This window comes from Anomaloglossus baeobatrachus, chromosome 2 (assembly GCF_048569485.1).
Source record: "Anomaloglossus baeobatrachus isolate aAnoBae1 chromosome 2, aAnoBae1.hap1, whole genome shotgun sequence".
Classification (NCBI taxonomy): domain Eukaryota; kingdom Metazoa; phylum Chordata; class Amphibia; order Anura; family Aromobatidae; genus Anomaloglossus; species Anomaloglossus baeobatrachus.
In genome coordinates this window covers 441,920,415-441,943,534 of record NC_134354.1, presented here as the reverse complement: position 1 = coordinate 441,943,534, position 23,120 = coordinate 441,920,415, and the positions used below count along the sequence as shown (strand labels likewise).

Sequence of the window (23,120 nt, the reverse complement as noted above, 5' to 3'; positions counted from 1 at the left end):
TTTCTAGGCTCTGCATAGGTCAGGTGGGAAAAGTCAGCAGCTCCATACAAGTTACCATGAGTGGTTTGAAGTTCGGCTGGAATTGTTTGTGGCATAATCGCATATGATCTATCTGGTAGGTGTCTGTGTGTTGCCACTTTTCCCCTGCACAATTTTGTACATCAGTTTATGGCGCCTATATTTAGCTACATTAATAGGTGATACCAACTCATAGTGATCAAACCCCTTTAATTGTTCAACCTCGTTCACATGAACTGCAGGAACGATTATTATTCAGAAGTTTGTGTAAAGGTACATTAAAATGCCATGCCCTGTGGATCGAGCAGTAGAAGAGGACAAGCAGGCATAAACACGTGCTAGGTCCCAAACTTGCTGTAATTATAATTTTTAATTATTTAAAAGAAAATAAAACAACGCCATACCAGAACATTCTTATTTAACTAACATTACCAGAAAGAAAATCTAAACTAAAAAAACACACACAGAATTATTACAAATTCTTGTCCTTTTTATAAATTCGGTAAACGCTTCAACAGGACCACCGGATCCATCCTAGGACGAGAGGTCCTGGGTTCTTCAGTGCTTTAAAGAAAAAGAGATACTGATGTCAATATAGACTTAAACATAAATCATACCAACTCTAAAGGCTGCTTTACACCAGACAATCTATCGTGTGATAGATCGTCGGGGTCACGGTTTTTGTGACGCACATCCGGCATCGCTGGCGATGCCGGCCTGTGTGACACCTCCTAGCGACGCAGTATCGCTCACAAATCGTGAGTCGGGTACTGCTCGCTAGGTTCCATAATATCGTTTAATTTAGTTGACCATCGTTTTCGTGGTAGCACACGCCGCTCCGTGTGACACCACGGGAACGATGAGCAGCTCACCTGCCTCCCGCGGCCGCCGCCGGCTCTATGTGGAAGGAAGGAGGTGGGCGGGATGTTTACGTCCCCCTCATCTCCGCCCCTCCGCTTCTATTGGCCGGCGGCCGTGTGACGTCGCTGTGACGCCGAACGTCCCTCCCACTCCAGGAAGTGGACGTTCGCCGCCCACAGCGAGGTCGCACGAGAGGTAAGTATGTGTGACGGGGGTTACTAACTTTGTGCGACACGGGCAGCGATTTGCCCGTGACGCAAAAAGGATGGGGGCGGGTACGATCGATTGTGAAATCGCACAATCGGTCGTACCGTGTAAAGCAGGCTTAAGGGTACCCTTACGCGCAGCAACCGTTTGCAGATATCTGTGAGACCGGTCAGTGGTTGCTGCATTGTTGGGCCGTTTGAGCTGCCCAACAGACCAAGCACTTAGTGAGTGCGAAGTCTGTCGGGCAGATGGTGCAGGAACGTGAATAAGACTTGCACAACCACTGATGGGGCCACCAAGTAGGGAATGCGCCCACCATGGCTGCGTATGGGTGACACTGCTTAGTGGCTATTTGCCGTATTTACATGTGGCAACAAACTATCGGCCAAATTCAGTCCAGACGATTCAACTTACAAGTGGTGTCTAAAGCCCGCTACACACGCTTCAATATATCTCACAATCCATCGTTGGGGTCAAGTTGTAAGTGACGCAAATCCGGCATCGTTTGTGAGGTATCTGCGTGTGACATCTACGTGCGATCAGGATTGAACGCAAAACCGTTGATCGCAAACACATCGTATCATTCTCTAGAATTGAGCGTTTTGTTGCACCAACCTAGCCAATTGTAACGTGTGACATCCCTCATACGATTTTGATGTCTGATGCTATGTGCGCAGGTGTGCGCTCTGCTCCGCAGCTTAAAAAAGGTCCGCTTCAGAGCGCAGCTGAAAAGCTGCGTTCTGAAGCGCCTCACAATGTCTGTCATTCACTGATGTATGTAAAGCGCTGTGGAATTAATAGCGCTATATAAATGAATAAAATTATTATTATTATTATTATTCACTAATCTCTGTCAGTCGGTCACTATCTCTGTCCCTCACTCTCTGTCCATGTCAGTCTATCCCCCTCTCTCATATACTCACCGATCCCCGATCCCCGGCGCTGCACGGCGTTCACACTGCTCCGGCGGCTTTTACTGTTTTGAAAAAGCCGGCCGCCCATTAAACAATCTCGTATTCCCTGCTTTCCCCGCCCACCGGCGCCTATGATTGGTTACAGTGAGACACGCCCCCACGCTGAGTGACAGGTGTCACACTGCACCCAATCACAGCAGCCGGTGGGCGTGTCTATACTGTGCAGTGAAATAAATAATTAAATAATTAAAAAAAACGGCGTGCGGTCCCCCCAATTTTAAAACCAGCCAGATAAAGCCATACGGCTGAAGGCTGGTATTCTCAGGATGGGGAGCTCCACGTTATGGGGAGCCCCCCAGCCTAACAATATCAGCCAACAGCCGCCCAGAATTGCCACATACATTATATGCGACAGTTCTGGGACTGTACCCGGCTCTTCCCGATTTGCCCTGGTGCGTTGGCAAATCGGGGTAATAAGGAGTTATTGGCAGCCCATAGCTGCCAATAAGTCCTAGATTAATCATGTCAGGCGTCTATGAGACACCCTCCATGATTAATCTGTAAATTACAGTAAATAAACACACACACCCGAAAAATCCTTTATTAGAAATAAAAAACACACACATATACCCTGGTTAACCACTTTAATCAGCCCCAAAAAGCCCTCCATGTCCGGCGTAATCCAGGATGCTCCAGCGTCGCTTCCAGCGCTGCTGCATGGAGGTGACCGGAGCTGCAGAAGACACCGCCGCTCCGGTCACCTTCACGCAGGTAATGAAGACAGCCGCGCGATCAGCTGCTGTCACTGAGGTTACCCGCTGTCACTGGATCCAGCGGTGGCCGCGGGTAACCTCAGTGACAGCTCAGCTGATTGCGCTACTCACCCCCGCTCCTATCACCTCCACGCAGCAACTGAGGTGAGTAGCGCGATCAGCTGAGCTGTCACTGAGGTTACCCGCGGCCACCGCTGGATCCACCGCTGGATCCAGTGACAGCGGGTAACCTCAGTGACAGCAGCTGATCGCGCGGCTGTCTTCATTACCTGCGTGGAGGTGACCGGAGCGGCGGTGTCTTCTGCAGCTCCGGTCACCTCCATGCAGCAGCGCTGGAAGCGACGCTGGAGCATCCTGGATTACGCCGGACATGGAGGGCTTTTTGGGGCTGATTAAAGTGGTTAACCAGGGTATATGTGTGTGTTTTTTATTTCTAATATGGCTTTATCTGGCTGGTTTTAAAATTGGGGGGGACCGCACGCCGTTTTTTTTAATTATTTAATTATTTATTTCAATACACAGTATAGACACGCCCACCGGCTGCTGTGATTGGGTGCAGTGTGACACCTGTCACTCAGAGTGGGGGCGTGTCTCACTGTAACCAATCATAGGCGCCGGTGGGCGGGGAAAGCAGGGAATACGAAATTGTTTAATGGGCGGCCGGCTTTTTCAAAACAGTAAAAGCCGCCGGAGCAGTGTGAACGCCGTGCAGCGCCGGGGATCGGGGATCGGTGAGTATGAGAGAGGGCTGCTAACTTCAGTCACTCAGGGGATTAGCAGTCACCGGTGAGTCCTTCACTGGTGACCGCTAATCAGGACGCGACACAGACAGAGCCACAGCATGACCGTGAAGTCGGGTGAAGTTCACCTGAGTTCATTCTGACTGTGCGGCTCTGTCTGTGTCTGCTGTCATCTGCCATTCAGCTCTGCTACATGGCTGTCTGTGTCTGCTGTTAGCGGCCATGTAGCAGAGCTGAATGGCAGATAACATAGTAAAAACGCATCCCTACACATTACACACGCTTGGCAAGTCAATAAATAAAAAAAAAAAAGGTGCCCAATGCATACGTCACAGAACACATGATCTAAAGGATCGCACACAAAATTGATCAATTTAACATAGACTACTAACGCACGTGTGACAGCAAATGAACGACCTACGTGCAATCTCATAAGATCCCGTATGCAACCTGGGCGTGTCACATCGCAAATGCGATTGTACAACTAATTGCAACGTGTAAAGTGGGCTTAAGGTTACCCTCATTCAAACTGCAGTAATAGTTTCCTTTAAATGATGTAAAGTATCTTTATGCTTTACAGTTTTCAGAAACGCGTGTCCTGGCTATCACATTGTCACAAGTTTCCTCAAAAGACAGACCTTTAATGTATGTAAGAATGTTCCATAATTACCTTGAGGAGCTCCTTTTCAGCGACTGGGCCGCCCTTGACCGTGTTGTAATGTCAGGTGGAGAGCCTAAACCTGCCCTGAAATAAAAACATGAATATTAGAGCTCTCAATGAGTGCACCCATTAGCTTGGCATCACAGTATAGAAGTAAATGTATACTAAGGCTATGTGCCCACGGGGACAGTGTCCTGCGGATATATCCGCAAGACATTCCGCAGGAGCTCCCAGAAATCCGGAGCACAACTTTTCTCTGTTTCAATGATGCGGAATGTCCTGCGGATATGGTGCGGGCATTCTGCATTGAGGACACAGGACCATGGCTTCGGCACTGCATCCTCAATGCAGAACAAGTGCTGCAGTGATGGGTGAGTTCATACTTACCTCCATCACGCAGCACCTCGCTTTCCGGCGGCCGAGTCACTCTGTCAGCGTCTTCACTGTGCACAGGAGAAAGTGGGCGGGCCTGAACTAGCTCCGGCTGTCACATGACCGGAGCTCGTGCAGGCCCCGCCCACCTCATCCTTCCTGTACCTGGATCAGCTGCGCTGCTGTGCACCGGACGGAGAAAGTGACTCCGGTGTCTGCTATCAAGGCAGGTAAGTATAGGGGACCCTGCGGAGAAATCCGCAGGAATAATTGACATGCTGCAGATTTTTCCGCACGAAAATCCGCACGATTTCCGCTGCGGAAAAATCTGCAGCGTGGGCACAGCATTTCCCAAATGCCATAGAAATGGCTGGGGAGTAGCTGTGCTGCAGATTTCTGGAAAATCCGCGGCTTTTCCGCGAGAAATCCGCGGCAAAATCCGCGCATTTTCCGCAGCGTGGGCACATAGCCTAACTGTCCAGTCAGAGGTTCCCCAGTACCCTCTTCTGCAGCCCTTTAGAAGTGTTAGAAATCAAATATTAGTGTTTGTTACAAAGCAGGTTTGATTTTGTATTTTACAATTAAATACCTTGATGTGCTGGCTTGTGCTTCCTGCATTTCTTCATTCCATGATCGTAGGACTAGCGAGTGGCCATGACAGATGTTTTCCAGGGTATTTTCTCGGTAGTTTACCTTCCTAATCATCTTGCTGGTGACAAGGGGAAGCCCAAACCTAAAATATAATGTAGAAAATCAAACCTATAGCTATGCACATAGACTTTCAGAAAGATTTTAGACTTTCTAAATCTTACTTTTTATGGTAACGCATAAGGTCATTAGAGACATTGTGGATAGGCTCCCCTGAGCTATTTAGGAAGAATGTATTTCCTGAGTTTGGCTTGACCATATTGGGTCGCAGTTTCTCAAAATACACCTTTAACCACTGTAAAAGCAAAAACAAATACAAACATGGTAAGATGGAAAATCCCAGAGTCCATCACCTGGAGGAAAGGAAATCTTACTTCTTCTTCAGTTGGAGTAAGCGCAAAGCAGGCGACTTGTTGTGCAGAGGTCTTGTGTGCTTTCACCCCAATGACAATGAAGTCTTGCCCCTCATATCCGTAAGGCAACCTCCTGGTCCACTCTGACACCTGAGAGTGAAGGTAAAATATATCTTTGTACCGTGTTAGCCAGTAGAGATAAAAAATTATTTAAAAGAACTGAAGTCCTCAGTGGATGATACCTTTTAATGGCTAACTGAAAAGATAGTAATAATAGCTCGAAAGCTTGCTAGTATTACCATCTTTTCAGTTAGCCATTAAAAGGTATCAACCACTGAGGACTTCATTTCTTTTAAACAATTTTTTACCTTAGAGTGAAGACAGTTGAGAAAGGTTAAGTGACAGGTGTCATTTAAGAAGATGAGTCAGAGGTGATTTACTTACTGTGAAATTCTTTATTACACCTGGCCGTTGTCCATGCTTTAAAACCAGTAGGGTCTCCAAGTAATTCAAGACGTTAAACTGATGTTCCCTTTTTTTGCCACCAGACTTGATATGTCTCAATGATTTCAAAAAGGATGGCTTGGCCACTTCCAGAATCTTCAGATAGTGTGCTGGTGGCAAATGCGACGATGTTAATGCGTCAAATCTAAGATGGATAAAACATGAGTGTTACATTCGGCCATGTGAAAACCCTGGGGACAAAAGAGTGATTGTAACCAAATATACACAAATTCATATAAGCTGATAACTCGCCTGTTGCTGACCACCTCCTGTGAGACACCTTTTGCCAGCATGGTCTGGATATCCTTGGTCACACCTTTAAATATTTTGAAAGCTTTATACAGCTGCGGGTTTTCATGTGCCAAATTGGTTTCTCGTAGCTGATAACGCACAAATCTCTTAAGGTGTTTTAAATAATTGCATGCCGTCTGGCTTGAGAGCCCGACTTCACGCAGTTTGACAAAGAAAGACTGTGCCTTCTTAATGTCTTTCACGAAATCCAAACTCACACAGTCATTGTTCATGTAATATAGAAATCTTGAGACGTCTGCAACCTCTTGGTTCACCTTCCTTACTGAGAGGTTTTTCTTTAAATAATCCTCAAAACCTTTCAGAACTGGATTTTCCTCTTTAAAACGTTTATACAAACCAGCTTGCTTCATTTTTTGTTTTAGTCCTGTCCATTTTATCTTTAGAACTCTATAAAGTTGGATGAAAGAACATTAGTTAAGACTTGTTATATTTTACAGTTTACGAGAAAGACGGTGCATGTTTCCTGACCTGTTCATATCCTCATCAGAGGAGACAGCGGATTCTTGCTCCTGCTCAGCGGATTCTTGCTCCTGCTCAGCGGATTCTTGCTCCTGCTCAGCGGATTCTTGCTCCTCCTCAGCGGATTCTTGCTCCTCCTCAGCGGATTCTTGCTCCTCCTCAGCGGATTCTTGCTCCTCCTCAGCGGATTCTTGCTCCTCCTCAGCGGAGACAGCGGATTCCTCACCGGATGACTCTTTATCCTCTTCATCACTCTGGTCTTCACTAGAATCTTCCACAACTGGGAAGTCTTTTGACGCTTCAAGATCCATTCTCTCTGGGACCGTGAGGGCTGGACTACCCACAATCACCTCTTCAAATTCCTTGACTTTACATACTGGTGAGTTCTCTTGCTGCATCAGCCCGGATGTGGATGGATCCTCTTGTTCAGTCCTAAAAAGGACAATGTTACCTGTTAATGCTTAGTTACATGCGAGTATATTATAATGAAAAGATTAAGCAAACTCACTCTACAGGCAATCTCTGGGAGTCTTCTTTATAAGGAGCGGTTTCATTTGAATGAGCACAGGAGGGTACGGTACTAGCACTGGGAGGAGAGAAAGCAGTATTTGTATGTGTGTGACACACACACACACACACACACACACACACACATATATATACACACACACACACACACACACACACACACACCTACCTCTCTCTTTCTTGGACAACTTCAGTCTCCTCCTCACATTCCCCCACAGGTGCTTCATAAGTGCTACTGGCCCCTGCATCCTGCTGCTCCTGAACTTGGACAGTACTGTAAATTAAAAAAAGCCACCTGATTACAGGACATGCATATCAAATAGTGATGAGCGATCCTAGGTCAGATGGGTGAAAAGCATCGACCTCCATCTGATTGAGAATCGAGGATCGGCCCTAAACTCTAACTGCAAACCAAAGCACTGGATCCATCATTAAGTTGGGTCCATCATATTGTTAAAGGCTAATATTACACATATACAAAGTCATAAGTTTTATCCAAAACTTTGATAGACAAAAGTGGAGCCTACCTGGCCGCAGTTGGCTTGTGGAGTATGAGGTACCCTCTTTCCTCCAGGAAAGAGATTGTGTTCTCTGGTGTTTTAAGTGCCAAAATATCCTCATATTCCATGGTTGTCCCTTTGGATGCAATGTTGCGAAGAGTGTCCCTTGCATCAGTCAGAGTAGCTGTCCTCTCCTCGGCAGAATTGTGCTTCATGCACTGTCGCTGGAGATGTTTGTCCAGTCGGTCTGTTACTATATAGCAAACTGGGCAGGTCAAGTGCATCCTCTTTGGACCGCTAAAAACACAGTGGTATAAGACTTGTGATGCTCAGTGCAACTACTGTCAAAGGGAATACAATGTACACATTCATAAAGCGCTCAGAAAGTTGTAGACATGCCAAAATAGTACACTTCACACCACAATGTAACCCATATAAAGTTCCATGTGGTGTAGATACAGAATCACTGTCACGAGACTCTGCATATTGCATTGGGTAAAGTAATGTAGCTGTAGCCATAGACAGACACCCGGAAGTGAATAAAAGAAATTAAGCATATTGGCAAATGTCTGACACACATTGGTAGGTAATGTACCTGCGCACAGCAGCCGGTGGCTCCACGACAGCCGGGGATCTGTATTCAAAAACACACCATGTGAAAATAAAACCTAGCCTGTAAGAATCATATCTACCAGCCTCTCTACCTGCAATAAAAACAGTCCTAACACTTTTACAGTGAGAAAGTAAACATATACCACATGAATTTTGAGGTTGTGTTTTCAAAAAGACATAGCCTTTTTCAGGGAACTTTGCAAGTCCTATAAAACCCTTTGCTTTGCAATATGCTTTACCCCTCAAAACAACAAATGCATAGTGGTCCTTTAACAGACCACATCTAATTTACCCTTTTAGGGGGCAGCAGTAGCCCTGCACACTGTCAAAATCAGCATATTAAAGACAAAGTATTATAGATTATACTCACACATCCACATCAATGTTAGCTGGCTCCATTCCAACTAGTGATGTGTCGTTCGCGAACGAGCCGATTCTTTGAAGTGAACGATATGAGCCCAAAGTGAAGGAGCCATAAAGAGCAGCTTTTTTTTTTTTCTCTGCTTCAGGGGGAAGCAGGAGATAAGGAGAAGAGTAAACACAAGTTCTGGGCAGGAGCTGACACTTAAAGCTATACACACATAGTGGTTCTTCCTTAGTTCAGTGGGCACAATTGAGTACCAGGGAATGATGTGCTAGGGTTAAGTTTTCTGACCTCGGCTGGCACATATGGTAATGTGTAGGAGGAGAGGGGCTCAGCTTGTTTGCTGATAACAATGATCATCTTCTCTAGGTATTAGTCAGGGTTCAGGACCACTACAGTAAAGACTTGACCAGTTGTTGGGTAATAGCATTTTAGACCAAACATATGTAAAGAAGTGTATACAGCTTCAATCATTGTATAGAGTTAGTAATAGAAGTCAGTACTTAGTGTCCAGTGTGTGCACAGAACAGATGACCCCTGACATGTTCATTTAACCCTGTAAGGTTTTTTTTCTGGCATAAAAAAGAGAAAATCATTGATAAGCCATGTCTCCATTCCTTCAATGTTTAGTGGACGCTAGTGTGTGTGTGTGTCTGTGTGTTATTTTTTTTTTGTGACCACAATTGATATTTTTTTACTAGTTTGGTGACTACATACAACATATTCATTAGCCTCTATATGCATGTGTCTGTGGCGTTGTGGTGTCACAATTCTCGCAGTTAAGACTTTTTTTCTATTTCTGTTAACAAATCCTGGTATTTTTAGATGTAAATAGATCTGACATCTGCACACAACCTCTATACATTTGTTTTATGTGCAATACTACCTCAATGACATTTATTGTCACTTAACTGTTAAAAAAGTTGGTATGTAACTAGTGTTGCATTGCCATATTGTGTTCCACTTGCTGGGATTTGTAGTGCTGTGCACCACCAGCAGAAGGTGGACCCATGCTATGTTAGCATTTAAACATTTCTGTTCCAGGTTGTATTGAAATAAACTGATTTTGCTATTCAGTATCCTATGCTTCCATATTTTGGTGTGCGTACAGTGTGTGTGTATGTGTGTCCTTTGTGTTCAGTATGTACAGTGTGTGTGTGTTGCACATATAGTGACAGGCAGCACAGTAATTGCAACTCGCCTTTATTTTCAGGAATTATAATCTTTTGTAGGAGCGACACATATCAGAGCGCTGACTAATGTAGAAAGGACATGTACAAAAAACACCACATAAAAGAGGAGCGAGGGCCCTGTCCAGAAGAGCTGACAATCTGAGGAAACAGAAACAATAATGCTAAAAACTGTTTTTACTGCTTCACTAGATACATACAAGGGTGTAGAATGAGGTTCCCAATGTACAGGGGAGGTTCTGTATCATCACAAGGTGTAGCAGAGGGGTTTTTTTTAAAAAAAAGAGCCGTTTTTTGAGCCGAAAGAGCCGATTCTTTTTGGTGAGCCGAGCCGAATGAGCCGGCTCATCAAAAAGAGCCGGACTGCCCATCACTAATTCCAACAGCTTTGCTATACACAATCACACTGCAGACAACCTGATATATAATGTATTCACACAGACCAATCAGATGCAGGGGGTGTGCCATGAACTTGTAAATCAGTCTAGCGGTTGAGCCTTATGAATGCTTACAGATGGGACACACTATTATCACACAAAATAGTTACTAAACAGTATTTCCTATCCTTGGTAATGTTAGTGTGAATTAATGCGCCATATCTGGCTGAATGTCTATTCATAGTGTGGAGATTGAGCGGTGTGAATGCTGACAGATGGGACACGCAATATTATCTCACAAAATACAGTGAACCTTGGATTACAAGCATAATTTGTTTCAGCAGTGTGCTCTTAAACCAAGTTACTCTTGGTAGTAGTAGTAGTAGTTTTATGTGGCCCCCATATAGCATTATGTGGGGGTGCATAATGCATAATCAGGCCACATAAAACTGTGGGGTGCATAATGCTAAATGGGGCTGTGTAAAGCTGAAAGTGATGAATAGTTGTATGAAGGCTGCATCCCCGGTATATGTATCCCCCCACCCCCCCACCCCAGGACCTCTGCCAGTGCTGCCTGCATGCAGACTCCAGCGTCCACAGTATGTGTATGCCCCGCGGCGCCCTCAATTTTAAAATACAATAATTTGCTTATTCATTTTTATTTATTTTTTTTTTCTTCAAGTAGATAACCTACCAACTTGGGGTGATGCGGACGTTATTATCGAGGGACACTTCTCTCTCCTTTTCCCGCATCCATGAAAATGTAGGACTATTGTCTTAATTATCTGAGCTGTCTTCTTTCAGGTGGCTGGGGAGGACCGCGTGGAGCATACCTCCTGCGTCTGGTGAGTATGATTGTGGGGTCTTCTGTCTTTGTTCGTCTTTTCTTTCTTCTCGTTGGCTTTCCTGCAATACATTTGTTCTCGCATATTGATTAAAATCTGCAAGAGAAAAGGCATTAAAAACTGCAACGTGTGTACGGGGCCTTAGAGGTCATCCCACATATATACATTAGGGCCTGTGCACATGGTGCAGTTATCGTGATTTTTTTTTCTGTTTTCTGTCTTGCAGATTTTAATAAATATGCAATGAAAAATGCATCTGAGCAAAGTCTATGGGAATCCTGAAGTGCTGTGCACACGTTGCAAATTTTCTTTGGTGCAGATATTTTCTGCACCAAAATCTGCACAAAGAATGAACACGTCAATTGTTTCAGCATTTTTTCCAGCATTTTTCCTTATCTCCATTCTATTAAAAAAAAAAATGCATGAACGCTGCCTTTAGCTGCAGGGATTCTCCTGCCAAAACATGCAGTTTTATGTGCAGAAAAAAAATCTGCAGCGTGTGCACATAACCTTAAAGTATGTGCCCACGATCAGGACCCGCTGCGTCCTGAACGCGGCGAGTCTCCTCCGCCTGATCGTGGGCACAGGCCGCTGCAGTCTCTGGTTTGTCTTTTCTCTAGGAAGAACGCTTGCGACTCTGCCGCAGAGAATTGATATGCAGCAGCTCAATAAGCCACACCGCAGGTCAGTTTTCGCTGCAGGCCGCACATTTACAGTGGACACGAATTTCTAGAAATCCATCCACTGTGATTGTAGTAATAATCTTTATTTCTATAGCGCCAACATATTCTGCAGCGCTTTATAATTCAGGAGGTTCATATACAAACAAGTAACAGTTATAGAAAATCCAATAATTGGAGAGAAAAAAGAAACCACCCTGCTCATGAGAGCTTACAATCTACAATGAGATGGGGGGGGCAGGGGTCAAGGTACAAGTGCTGATTTACAATGACAATCCAACCATCTCAAGAAAAGGGGAGGATAGACAGAGGCTGCCTTTACCTGTCAGCCAGAGCCTTGAGATGCATTTGGGTCCAATGAGCTATAGTGATGGGAAAGTAAACCAGACATTAGCATCTTCTGACCTGTGGTGTCTAATGCAGTCAAAGAAAATAGCCTTACTCATCCTACATCAATAGATAAGAAATGTTTCTTAAAAGAGCCATTCATAGACTGTAATTTATGTGTCATGGGAGAGGTAGGCTGTCTGAGCTATAAAAATAGTCATCGTTGAAGATTAAACATCTATCCCTGTATAAATATGTGGTTATACCCAAACATGTGTGCAGTGCTGTTCTCTGTTATCAGCCAGTATCAGAGTAGAGCTTAGTGTGAGGCAGATGAAATCGCATAGAACATGAGTGACAATGCCAGGAGAGAAGATGGGGAGATATATATAGATAGATATGAGAGATATATATGTATGTATGTATGTATGTGTATGTATATATGTGTGTGTATATATAAATATATAATAATTATTATTATTTATATTTTTATTATATATATTTAATTATATTTATTATATATATATATATTTATTATTATACATAGAGTTATCACATAACTGTATAAGAGAAGAAAGAGACCGCCAAATAGCACGTATATTAATATAGCATACTCCCTATAATAGCATTGTTTATTGAGGGTCTGCAAAATGACACCTTCTGTATAAATAACAATTAGTGTGGAATGGATAACCATATTACTTGCATACCGGCATTCCGTGATGTGTGCTGGTGTGCAGTGAATCTGCCATCATTATTTAATTGTCTTTTTTTTCTCTAGGACTCTTCACCCACTTCCACCCCTCCTGAGCTGATGGTGCTGGACAGCCAGAAAAGAGGTAGGCGTCATAAAGAACTTGATTTTGTGCTGTAACATAAAATGTTCACTAACATTTTGATATTTATGGATTTCAGCTGCAGCCAGTGGGGACCCTGATCCCCCTCCCCAAAGGAGGAGGAGTTTATAATACAGGTAATGTCCTGCTCCCATATCTATCCACAAAATCTCCTAATTCTCCTCCATACTTAGTCACACACAGGGCCGCCATCAGGGCATTACTACTGGGACTCCTGTACTGGGCCCGGTGAGCAGCAGGCAGGAGGGGGGGGGTTGACAGCCCGGGCCCCTCCACTTTCATTCCTCTGCTCACCGGGCCCCAGGGGCAGGGGTCGGGACATTGCACTGGCAGATATATCGCGGTGCAGCCACCTGCAGTGGCACAGGGGCCCAAGCGGGAGGGGGCCCCTAGAGACCGAAAACGTGTTCATTTCCATTGCTGGCGGCAGCTTTAAACACTAACAGGAGAAGCAGGGGCCCGATCAGCTGAACGCATATGATTATGCTGAGCTGACAGGGGCCCCTTCCTCACCTGTTAGGGCCCTCTGTAGAAGCTGCCGACCGCGCAGAGGAAAGAGACTGTCTGAGGCAAAAAAAGAAGGCTCTGCCCACAGCTCCGTCTGCAGCAGAGAGGCCTCTACTGGAAACAAACATGGCTCCTGCCTCCCATGCTGTCCTCATCATGGCTGAGCTGCTCTCTCCCTCCTGCATTCAAATTACTCCAGGAGGACACAGCAGACGGACCCCAGGAGAAAAGGAGACTGCACCTCAGAGAAGATAGAAATGCATGCTCCAAACGGCATCCTGGGCACAATGTGCAATCATCTGCAGAGAGGGCGAGTCCATGTGTAATGTGTGGACATCTGTCTATCTATGATTCTATCTATGTATCCCTCTATCTATATATCTTTCTATCTATTCCTCTATCTATGATTCTATTGCTCTATCTATCCCTCTATTATCTATTTATTTATCTATCAATACATACATCCATATGTTTGTATATGTGTCATATTATGTATTTGTATGCATGTGTGTGATGCCTGTATATTTATCTGTATACATTCTTGTATTCACTTATATGTTCATGTTATTTCAGCTCCATTACAAGTGTGAGAATGGCCGGATGTGTGTTGTGGTCGCATGTGAACATATAGGTGAATACATTCATATGCAGAAGCCTCATAGTCACATTTCTATTGATGTAGTGTGAGTATATTATATACTCACCTACCGCCGCTCTTCTCCTCTTCTAAGTGCAGTCACCGCTCTCCAGTATCTCTGGTCACACTATACTCTGAGTCGGAAGTCTCTTTTAGGCCCTGTGCGCATACTACAGCTAGTCAGGAATATAATCTTCCGTCCGCAGGCGCAGAAGGCAGGCAGCGTCACGGCGCGGCGGAGGATTCAAGGCGGCAGGCGGCGAGTGACCTGGCCTGGCGGCTACACAGTAAGTTAAGGCCCAGAGGCCGTGGGGTGTGTTTGGCGGGCGGCTCCTCGGTGTTTAGAGCAGGTGTGTGTTAGGGCAGGGGGCACCCAACATTATCCGATACAAAGGCCTCACTGGTGCTGTATTTTCCTAAGGAGATTCTTTGCTATTAGCCAGGCTGTGATAAAGAATCTCCTTAGGAAAATACAGAACCTGCTAGGCCTTTGTATCGGAGACTGTTTGCTGCCCCGTGCCCTAATAGCCAGGCTGTAATAAAGAATCTCCTAAGGCTGCGTGCCCACCATCAGTGTTAGCAGTGTTTTTGACGCAGCATGCTTCAGCTGCATCCAAATCCTGTGGCCACTGTGCGTGTACGGCCTGCAGCAATAACTGACCTGCGGTGCGACTTTCCTGTTTAGTCGCATGCGTCCTCCATAGGGAGAACACAAGCAGGAGACTGCAGCACACCGAACCCTGATCATGGGCACGAGCAACTGCGTTCTCCTGTGGAGGAGACTTGTGGCCCCACAGGTCAGGATGCGCAGCGTCCAGAATGCAGCAGGGCCTGATCGTGGGCACATATCCTTAGGAAAATACAGTACCAGCAAGGCCTTTATATCAGAGAATGTTGGGTGCCTCCTGCCCTAATAGCCAGGCTTTGATACTGAATCGCCTTAGTAAAATATAGCAGTCCAACAAGGCCTTTGTATTAGACTGATACAAAAAGGCCTTGCTGGACTATATTTTCCTAAGGGTATGTGCCCACGATCAGGCCCTGCTGCATTCTGGACGCTGCGCATCCTGACCCTGTGGGGCCACAAGTCTCCTCCACAGGAGAACGCAGCTGTTCGTGCCCACGATCAGGGTTCGGTGCGCTGCGGTCTCCTGCTTGTGTTCTCCTTATGCGACTCCACAGCAAATAATTGACATTCTGTGGCCTCGGAAAGCCGCACCTCAGGTCAGTGTTTGCTGCGGGCTGTGCATGCACAGTGGGCACAGGATTTCTACCAATACCATCCACTGTGCTCGTACTGTACATTGCAGCATTTTGCACACAGCTGAAGCATACTACATCCAAAACGCTGCTAACACTGATGGTGGGCACGCAGCCTAAGGAGATTCTTTATTACAGCCTAGCTATTAGGGCAGGGGGCACAAAAACAGTCTCAGACACATAGTAAAATACAGCACCAGCAAGGCCTATGTGTCTGAGACTGTTTTCTTTGTCGCTCCATTGGGAGACCCAGACAATTGGGTGTATAGCTTCTGCCTCTGGAGGCCACACAAAGTATTACACTTTAAAAAGTGTAACCCCTCTCCTCTGCCTATACACCCTCCCGTGGATCACGGGCTCCTCAGTTTTTATGCTTTGTGTGGAAGGAGGCACACATCCACTCATGCATTCTCATACTTAGTTATGTCGGTTGGAAGAAAAGAGGGCCCCCGCGGGGCCCCCGGCATGTTCCCTTCTCACCCCACTATGTCGGCGGTGTTGTTAAGGTTGAAGTACCCATTGCGGGTACAGAGGCTGGAGCCACATGCCGTCTCCTTCACCATCCCTTATGCGGCTCTGGGAGAAGTGGGATCCTGAGCGGTCATCCATTTGCTGGGACCGTGCTCCATCCGCAGCCCCTGAGGGAATCTGCCGGACCGGAGCCTCTTCAACCTCAGGGACCGGGCCCTGCATCTTAAAGGTACTCCGTGTCCCCATAGGGGACTGTGCAGGGAGCGCACCTTCTTCCCGGAAGCCGCGGCAGTTGCTGAATTGAGGAGGCCGGTGGACTTCCGCGCCGACCGTGCCTGCTTGTCGGGCACAGCCTCAAATTTAGTCCCCGGCTTCACCGCGGCCTAGTCGCGAAAATTCCGCCCCCGGGCCTGCCTGTCAGGGGTAAGGGCGGGATTACCGACATGACGTCGGATGTGAGGGCTGGAGCATCCTGCATGTCTTCCTCCCCCCTCACTGACCACTGTGGGGACCCCAGATTCCCGCTCTTTGCTGGCGCCGCCCACGGCCCCACTCCTCCCCTGAGAGCTCCGGCAGCCATTTTCTGGCATTCTGCCGGTGGAGGCTTCTCAGTGAACAGCTCTGCAGCTCCGGGGGATCCACGGCAGGGAATCTGGAGGACACACTCCGCTCGTTAGCGGTCGGTAACCCACACCGGTCACCCGGTGCTGGTCCCCCTAGGGTGCCGGAATAGATACATATATATATATATAATAGATATATATATATCTGTTCGGTCAGGCTGTATACCCCTGTCCCATATACCCTCAGTGGTCACTCTCCTAGGAGACAACAGCATGTCGTCCACAAGGAGCAAAGCTGCTAAGGCACAGGTTTTTTTCGCGGCCTGTACCTCTTGTGGGGCTATGTTACCTGTGGGTTCCACCTACCCTCACTGTGAGCAATGCTCGACTCCTGCCTCGCTTGCTCAGTCGGAGCCTTGGGCACTGGTGGGCCCCTCGGCTCATGTAGACCCCCCTGCTCCCCCTGAGCAGGCTGCAGGGACAGAGTTGGCCTCTTTTGCTGAGAAACTCTCTGTCTCTTTCTCAATCCATTGCTCTGTCTATGGACAAATGGTCTTCTAAGCTACTTGAGGCTTTGCAGTCCAGACCGGACCTTCCACAGGCCCCGGCCCCTGTTGGCTCGTCTCCCCCAGGCCCCTCTCGGTCCGCAACGCAGCGCGCTCCCAGGTTGGCCCCTCGGTCTCAGGCGGAGGACTCCTGCCCGGACCGCAGTCCTAGACCGGCTAAGCGGTCTCTCTGGGACTCTTCCCCGACTTCCTCTCGCTGCTCGGGATCCCAGCTTGAGGACTCTCTGGAAGACGAGGCGGACGTGGCAGCTCAGGGCTCTGACCCTGACGTCGCCCTTAACCTTGATACACCTGAGGGGGACGCCTTAGTAAATGATCTTATCTCGTCCATCAACCAGGTGTTGGATCTCTCTCCCCCGCCTCCTCCTGTAGAGGAGTCGGCGTCTCAGCAGGAGAAACACCAGTTTCGGTTCCCCAAACGTACGCGCAATACGTTTTTTGATCATTCTAACTTCAGGGATGCTGTCCAGAAGCCCAGAGCGGTCCCGGACAAGCGCTTTGCTAAACGTCTCACTGACACGCGTTACCCCTTTCCATCTGAAGTCGTTAAGGGTTGGGCTCACTGTCCCAAGGTGGATCCTCCAGTCTCCAGATTGGCGGCTAGGTCCGTGGTGTCTGTTGCAGATGGCTCATCCCTGAAGGATGCCACAGACAGACAGACAGAGCTCCTGGTGAAGTCCATCTATGAGGCCACGGGCGCGTCTTTCGCCCCGGCCTTTGCAGCCGTGTGGGCACTCCAAGCAATCTCGGCTTGTCTGACTGAGATTAATGCTGTCACACGGAATTCTGCTCCGCAAGTTGCGTCTTTGACCTCTCAGGCGTCAGCCTTTTCGTCCTACGCCATGAACGCCGTCCTGGACTCCACTAGCCGTACGGCGGTAGCATCTGCTAACTCCGTGGCAGTCCGCAGGGCCATGTGGCTGCGCGAATGGAAAGCAGACTCGGCTTCCAAGAGGTTCTTAACCGGTTTGCCTTTTTCTGGCGACCGCTTGTTTGGCGAACGGTTGGATGAGATTATTAAGGAATCCAAGGGAAAGGATTCCTCCTTACCCCAGGCCAAACCTAAGAGACCTCAACAGAGAAAAATCCAATCGAGGTTTCGGTCCTTTCGTCCCTCCGCCAAGTCCCAATCCTCTTCGTCCAACAGGCCGGAGAAAGGCCAGAGGAACTCCTATGCATGGCGGTCCAAGTCACGCCCGCAAAAGGCCGCAGGAGGCACTGCCTCCAAGACGGCCTCCTCATGACTCTCGGCCTCCCCTAGCCGCATCCTCGGTCGGTGGCAGGCTCTCCCGCTTTGGCGACGCCTGGTGGCCACATGTTCAAGACCGATGGGTGAGAGACATTCTGTCTCATGGTTACAGGATAGAGTTCAGCTCTCGTCCTGCGGCTCGTTTCTTCAGAACCTCTCCGCCCCCCTCTCAGGCCGACGCACTTTTTCAGGCAGTGGACGCTCTAAAGATAGAAGGATTTGTGATCCCCGTTCCCCTTCAGGAACGTGGTCGCGGATTTTACTCCAACTTGTTCGTGGTGCCAAAAAAGGACGGGTCATTCCGTCCCGTTCTGGACCTCAAGCTACTCAACAGACATGTGAGAACCAGACGGTTTCGGATGGAATCTCTCCGCTCGGTCATCGCCTCGATGTCACAAGGAGACTTCCTAGCATCGATCGACATCAAGGATGCTTATCTCCATGTACCGATCGCACCCGAACATCAACGTTTCCTGCGTTTCGCCATCGGGGACGAACACTTTCAGTTCGTGGCATTGCCTTTCGGCTTGGCGACAGCCCCACGGGTTTTCACCAAAGTCATGGCATCCGTCGTGGCGGTCCTGCACTCTCAGGGCCACTCGGTGATCCCCTACTTGGACGATCTCCTAGTCAGGGCCCCGTCTCGGGTGGCGTGTCAACAAAGTCTATCCGTCGCTCTGGCGACTCTCCAGCAGTTCGGGTGGATCATCAACTTCCCGAAATCCAAGTTGACACCGACCCAATCACTGACGTACCTTGGGATAGAGTTTCATACCCAGCAAGCGTTAGTCAAGCTTCCGAGCGACAAACAGCTTTTTCTGCAGGCAGGGGTGCAATCACTTCTTCGGAGTCAGTCACACCCCTTAAGGCGCCTCATGCACTTCCTGGGGCAGATGGTGGCAGCTATAGAGGCAGTCCCGTTCGCGCAATTCCATCTTCGGCCACTCCAATGGGACATTTTCCGCAAATGGGACAAGAGTGCGGCTTCCCTCGACAAGAACGTCTCTCTTTCCCTTGCAACCAAGACGTCACTTCAGTGGTGGCTCCTACCCAATTCTCTGTCGCGGGGAAAATCCTTCCTACCCCCAACCTGGGCTGTGGTCACCACGGACGCGAGCCTGTCAGGTTGGGGAGCGGTTTTTCTCCACCACAGGGCTCAGGGAACCTGGACTCCGATAGAGTCATCCCTTCAGATCAATATCCTGGAGATAAGGGCAGTATATCTAGCCCTATTGGCTTTTCATCGGTGGCTGGAGGGCAGGCAGATCCGTATCCAGTCGGACAACGCCACTGCCGTCGCCTACATCAACCACCAAGGCGGCACTCGCAGTCGTCTAGCCTTCCAGGAAGTCCGACGGATTCTGCAGTGGGTGGAAGCCACAGCCTCCACCATCTCCGCAGTTCACATCCCGGGCGTAGAAAACTGGGAAGCAGATTTTCTCAGTCGTCAGGGCATGGACGCGGGGGAATGGTCTCTGCACCCAGACGTGTTTCGAGAGATCTGTCGCCGCTGGGGAACGCCGGACGTCGATCTCATGGCATCACGGCACAACAACAAGGTCCCGGCATTCATGGCACGGTCTCAGGATCAGAGAGCTCTGGCGGCGGACGCGTTAGTCCAGGATTGGTCGCAGTTTCGACTGCCTTATGTGTTTCCCCCTCTGGCGATGCTGCCCAGAGTACTACGCAAGATCAGGTCCGACTGCCGTCGCGCCATTCTCGTCGCTCCAGACTGGCCGAGGTGGTCGTGGTATCCGGATCTGTGGCATCTCACGGTGGGTCAACCGTCGGCGCTTCCAGACCGCCCAGACTTGCTGTCACAAGGCCCGTTTTTCCATCTGAATTCTGTGGCCCTCAACCTGACTGTGTGGCCATTGAGTCCTGGCTCCTAGCGTCTTCAGGGTTATCTCAGGATGTCATTGCCACCATGAGACAGGCCAGGAAGCCAACGTCCGCCAAGATCTATTACAGGTCTTGGCAAATCTTCCTATCCTGGTGCGCTAATAACGGTTTTCCTCCATGGCCGTTTGCCTTACCCACTTTTCTTGCATTCCTTCAATCTGGAATGGACAAGGGTTTGTCCCTCGGCTCTCTCAAGGGCCAATTATCGGCGCTCTCCGTGTTTTTTCAAAAGCGTCTAGCCAGGCTTCCGCAGGTCCGCACGTTCCTGCAGGGAGTTTGCCACATGGTCCCACCTTACAAACGTCCGCTGGAACCCTGGGATCTTAACAGGGTTCTAACGGCTCTTGAAAAACCACCTTTCGAGCCGCTGCGGGATGTCTCTCTATCACGTCTTTCGCAGAAGGTGGCCTTCCTAGTGGCAGTTACATCACTTCGGAGAGTGTCTGAGCTCGCAGCGCTGTCATGCAAAGCCCCCTTCCTGGTGTTTCACCAGGATAAGGTGGTTCTGCGTCCTGTCCCGGAATTTCTCCCTAAGGTGGTATCCCCTTTTCATCTCAATCAGGATATCTCCTTGCCTTCATTTTGCCCTAATCCAATTCACCAGTGTGAAAAGGATTTGCACTCTTTGGATCTTGTGAGAGCACTACGGTTCTACGTGTCTCGCACGGCGCCCCTGCGTCGTTCAGATGCGCTCTTTGTCCTTGTCGCTGGCCAGCGTAAGGGCTCTCAGGCTTCCAAGTCAACCTTGGCTCGGTGGATCAAGGAACCGATTCTCGAGGCCTACCGTTCTTCCGGGCTTCCGCTCCCTTCAGGGCTGAAAGCCCATTCTACCAGAGCCGTGGGTGCGTCCTGGGCATTGCGGCACCGGGCGACGGCTCAGCAGGTGTGCCAGGCAGCTACGTGGTCTAGTCTGCACACTTTCACAAAACACTATCAAGTGCATACCTATGCGTCGGCAGACGCCAGTCTAGGTAGGCGAGTCCTTCAGGCGGCGGTTGCCCACCTGTAAGAGGGGGCCGTTTTTCGGCTCTTTTTTATCGAGGTATTCTTTTACCCACCCAGGGACTGCTCTTGGACGTCCCAATTGTCTGGGTCTCCCAATGGAGCGACAAAGAAAAAGGGAATTTTGTTTACTTACCGTAAATTCCTTTTCTTCTAGCTCCTATTGGGAGACCCAGCACCCGCCCCTGTACCCTTCGGGCTGGTTGTCCTTTTGTGTACACATGTTGTTCATGTTGAATTGTTCTTTTGGTTCATGGTCTTCAGTTCTCCGAACATCCTTCGGATTGAATTTACCCTAGACCAATTTATAAGTTTCTCCTTCCTGCTTTTGCACCAAAACTGAGGAGCCCGTGATCCACGGGAGGGTGTATAGGCAGAGGGGAGGGGTTACACTTTTTAAAGTGTAATACTTTGTGTGGCCTCCGGAGGCAGAAGCTATACACCCAATTGTCTGGGTCTCCCAATAGGAGCTAGAAGAAAAGGAATTTACGGTAAGTAAACAAAATTCCCTTTTTTGTGCCCCCTGCCCTAATAGCTAGGCTGTAATAAAGAATCTCCTTAGGCTGCGTGCCCACCATCAGTGTTAGCAGCGTTTTGGATGTAGTATGCTTCAGCTGTGTGCAAAATGCTGCAATGTACAAGCACAGTGGATGGTATTGGTAGAAATCCTGTGCCCACTGTGCATGCACGGCCCGCAGCAAACACTGACCTGCGGTGCGGCTTTCCGAGGCCACAGAATGTCAATTATTTGCTGTGGAGTCGCATAAGGAGAACACAAGCAGGAGGAGACTTGTGGCCCCGCAGGTCAGAATGCCCATCCGTTACAGATGGAAGATAAATAGAAATCTGTTAACGTATCTTTCCTCCATAGACTCCCATTTGAAAAAAAACGGATTTTGCAGAAATCATTTTTCCCAGCAGATGATTACAGGACATGTGGACTCAGCCTAATTCTGCCTTATGTGGCATTTCTTGTTCACAACCCCCCTCAGCTCTCATAAAGAACAACCATCAGTATAAATCTCAGCTTAAAACGCCATGCATGGCCGGGCACCGATCTCCTGACCTGCGCCTCATCCTCGTATATGCTATGAAGCTGCTGAGGTTAGGAGACCCATGGCCAGACCATGCACTGTCCAGGTGTAGACCAGTTTTCACCGACTGCTGAATGAGCCTTAGGGTATGTGCGCACGTTGCTTTTTACCTGCTTTTTTGCTGCTTTTTCTTCTGCGCTGTTTAATGCCAAAATGGATGTGTTCTTCTATTCAAGCAAAGTCTATGGGAATTTGGGTTTCTTGTTCACACTATGTTGTTCAAAATGCTGCCTTTTTGTGGCAGAACTTTGGTCAAAAACTCAGCTTTGCAGTGCAAAACCCAAATGGCAAAAACAATTGACATGTTGCTTCTTTGAAAAGCTGAGTTTTTGACCAAAGTTCTGCCTCAAAAAGGCAGCATTTTGAACAACATAGTGTGAACAAGAAACCCAAATTCCCATAGACTTTGCTTGAATAGAAGAACACATCCATTTTGGCATTAAACAGCGCAGAAGAAAAAGCAGCAAAAAAGCAGGTAAAAAGCAACGTGCGCACATACCCTTAAAGTGAATCTGTCAGCGGGTTTTTTTTTCTCCCCTATCTGAGAGCAGCATAATGTAGAGACAGAGACCCTGATTCCAGCGATTTCACTTACTGAGCTGTTTGCTGTCATTGTGATAAAATCAATGTTTTCACTGCTGCAGATCTAGCAGTTATACAGAGCTCATGAATATGCTGGACTACCTGTAGCATGCCAAGTAGTCCTGTAATAATCTCCTGCTGATGAACCTGTGATATCAAAACTACACTGAGCAGCTCAATAAGTG

At 48.0% G+C, this 23,120-nt stretch overlaps 1 protein-coding gene across 1 annotated transcript; it reads right to left on the bottom strand.

The window, feature by feature from the left end:
- Window positions 1–318: 318 nt before the first annotated feature.
- LOC142289829 (uncharacterized) lies at window positions 319–8,911 on the bottom strand. The gene is made up of 13 exons (XM_075333756.1): window positions 8,833–8,911; window positions 8,446–8,484; window positions 7,878–8,147; window positions 7,520–7,624; window positions 7,331–7,408; window positions 6,832–7,254; window positions 6,304–6,750; window positions 5,992–6,196; window positions 5,569–5,697; window positions 5,359–5,489; window positions 5,136–5,279; window positions 4,184–4,258; window positions 319–582 (listed from the first exon to the last, which is right to left on the bottom strand). Exons 1-13 carry the CDS (start codon window positions 8,859–8,861, stop codon window positions 510–512), a joined length of 2,148 nt encoding a protein of 715 aa, XP_075189871.1. The 5' UTR covers window positions 8,862–8,911; the 3' UTR covers window positions 319–509.
- Between the last annotated feature and the right edge of the window lie 14,209 nt (window positions 8,912–23,120).

Coding starts and splice junctions, on each gene's coding strand:
- LOC142289829 (XM_075333756.1), bottom strand. CDS start 8,861: ATGGAGCCAGCTAACATTGATGTGGATGT. Junction 7,625..7,877: donor CACAAGCCAACTGCGGCCAG/GTAGGCTCCACT, acceptor TTTAATTTACAG/TACTGTCCAAGTTCAGGAGC. Junction 7,409..7,519: donor GTTGTCCAAGAAAGAGAGAG/GTAGGTGTGTGT, acceptor CTCTCCTCCCAG/TGCTAGTACCGTACCCTCCT.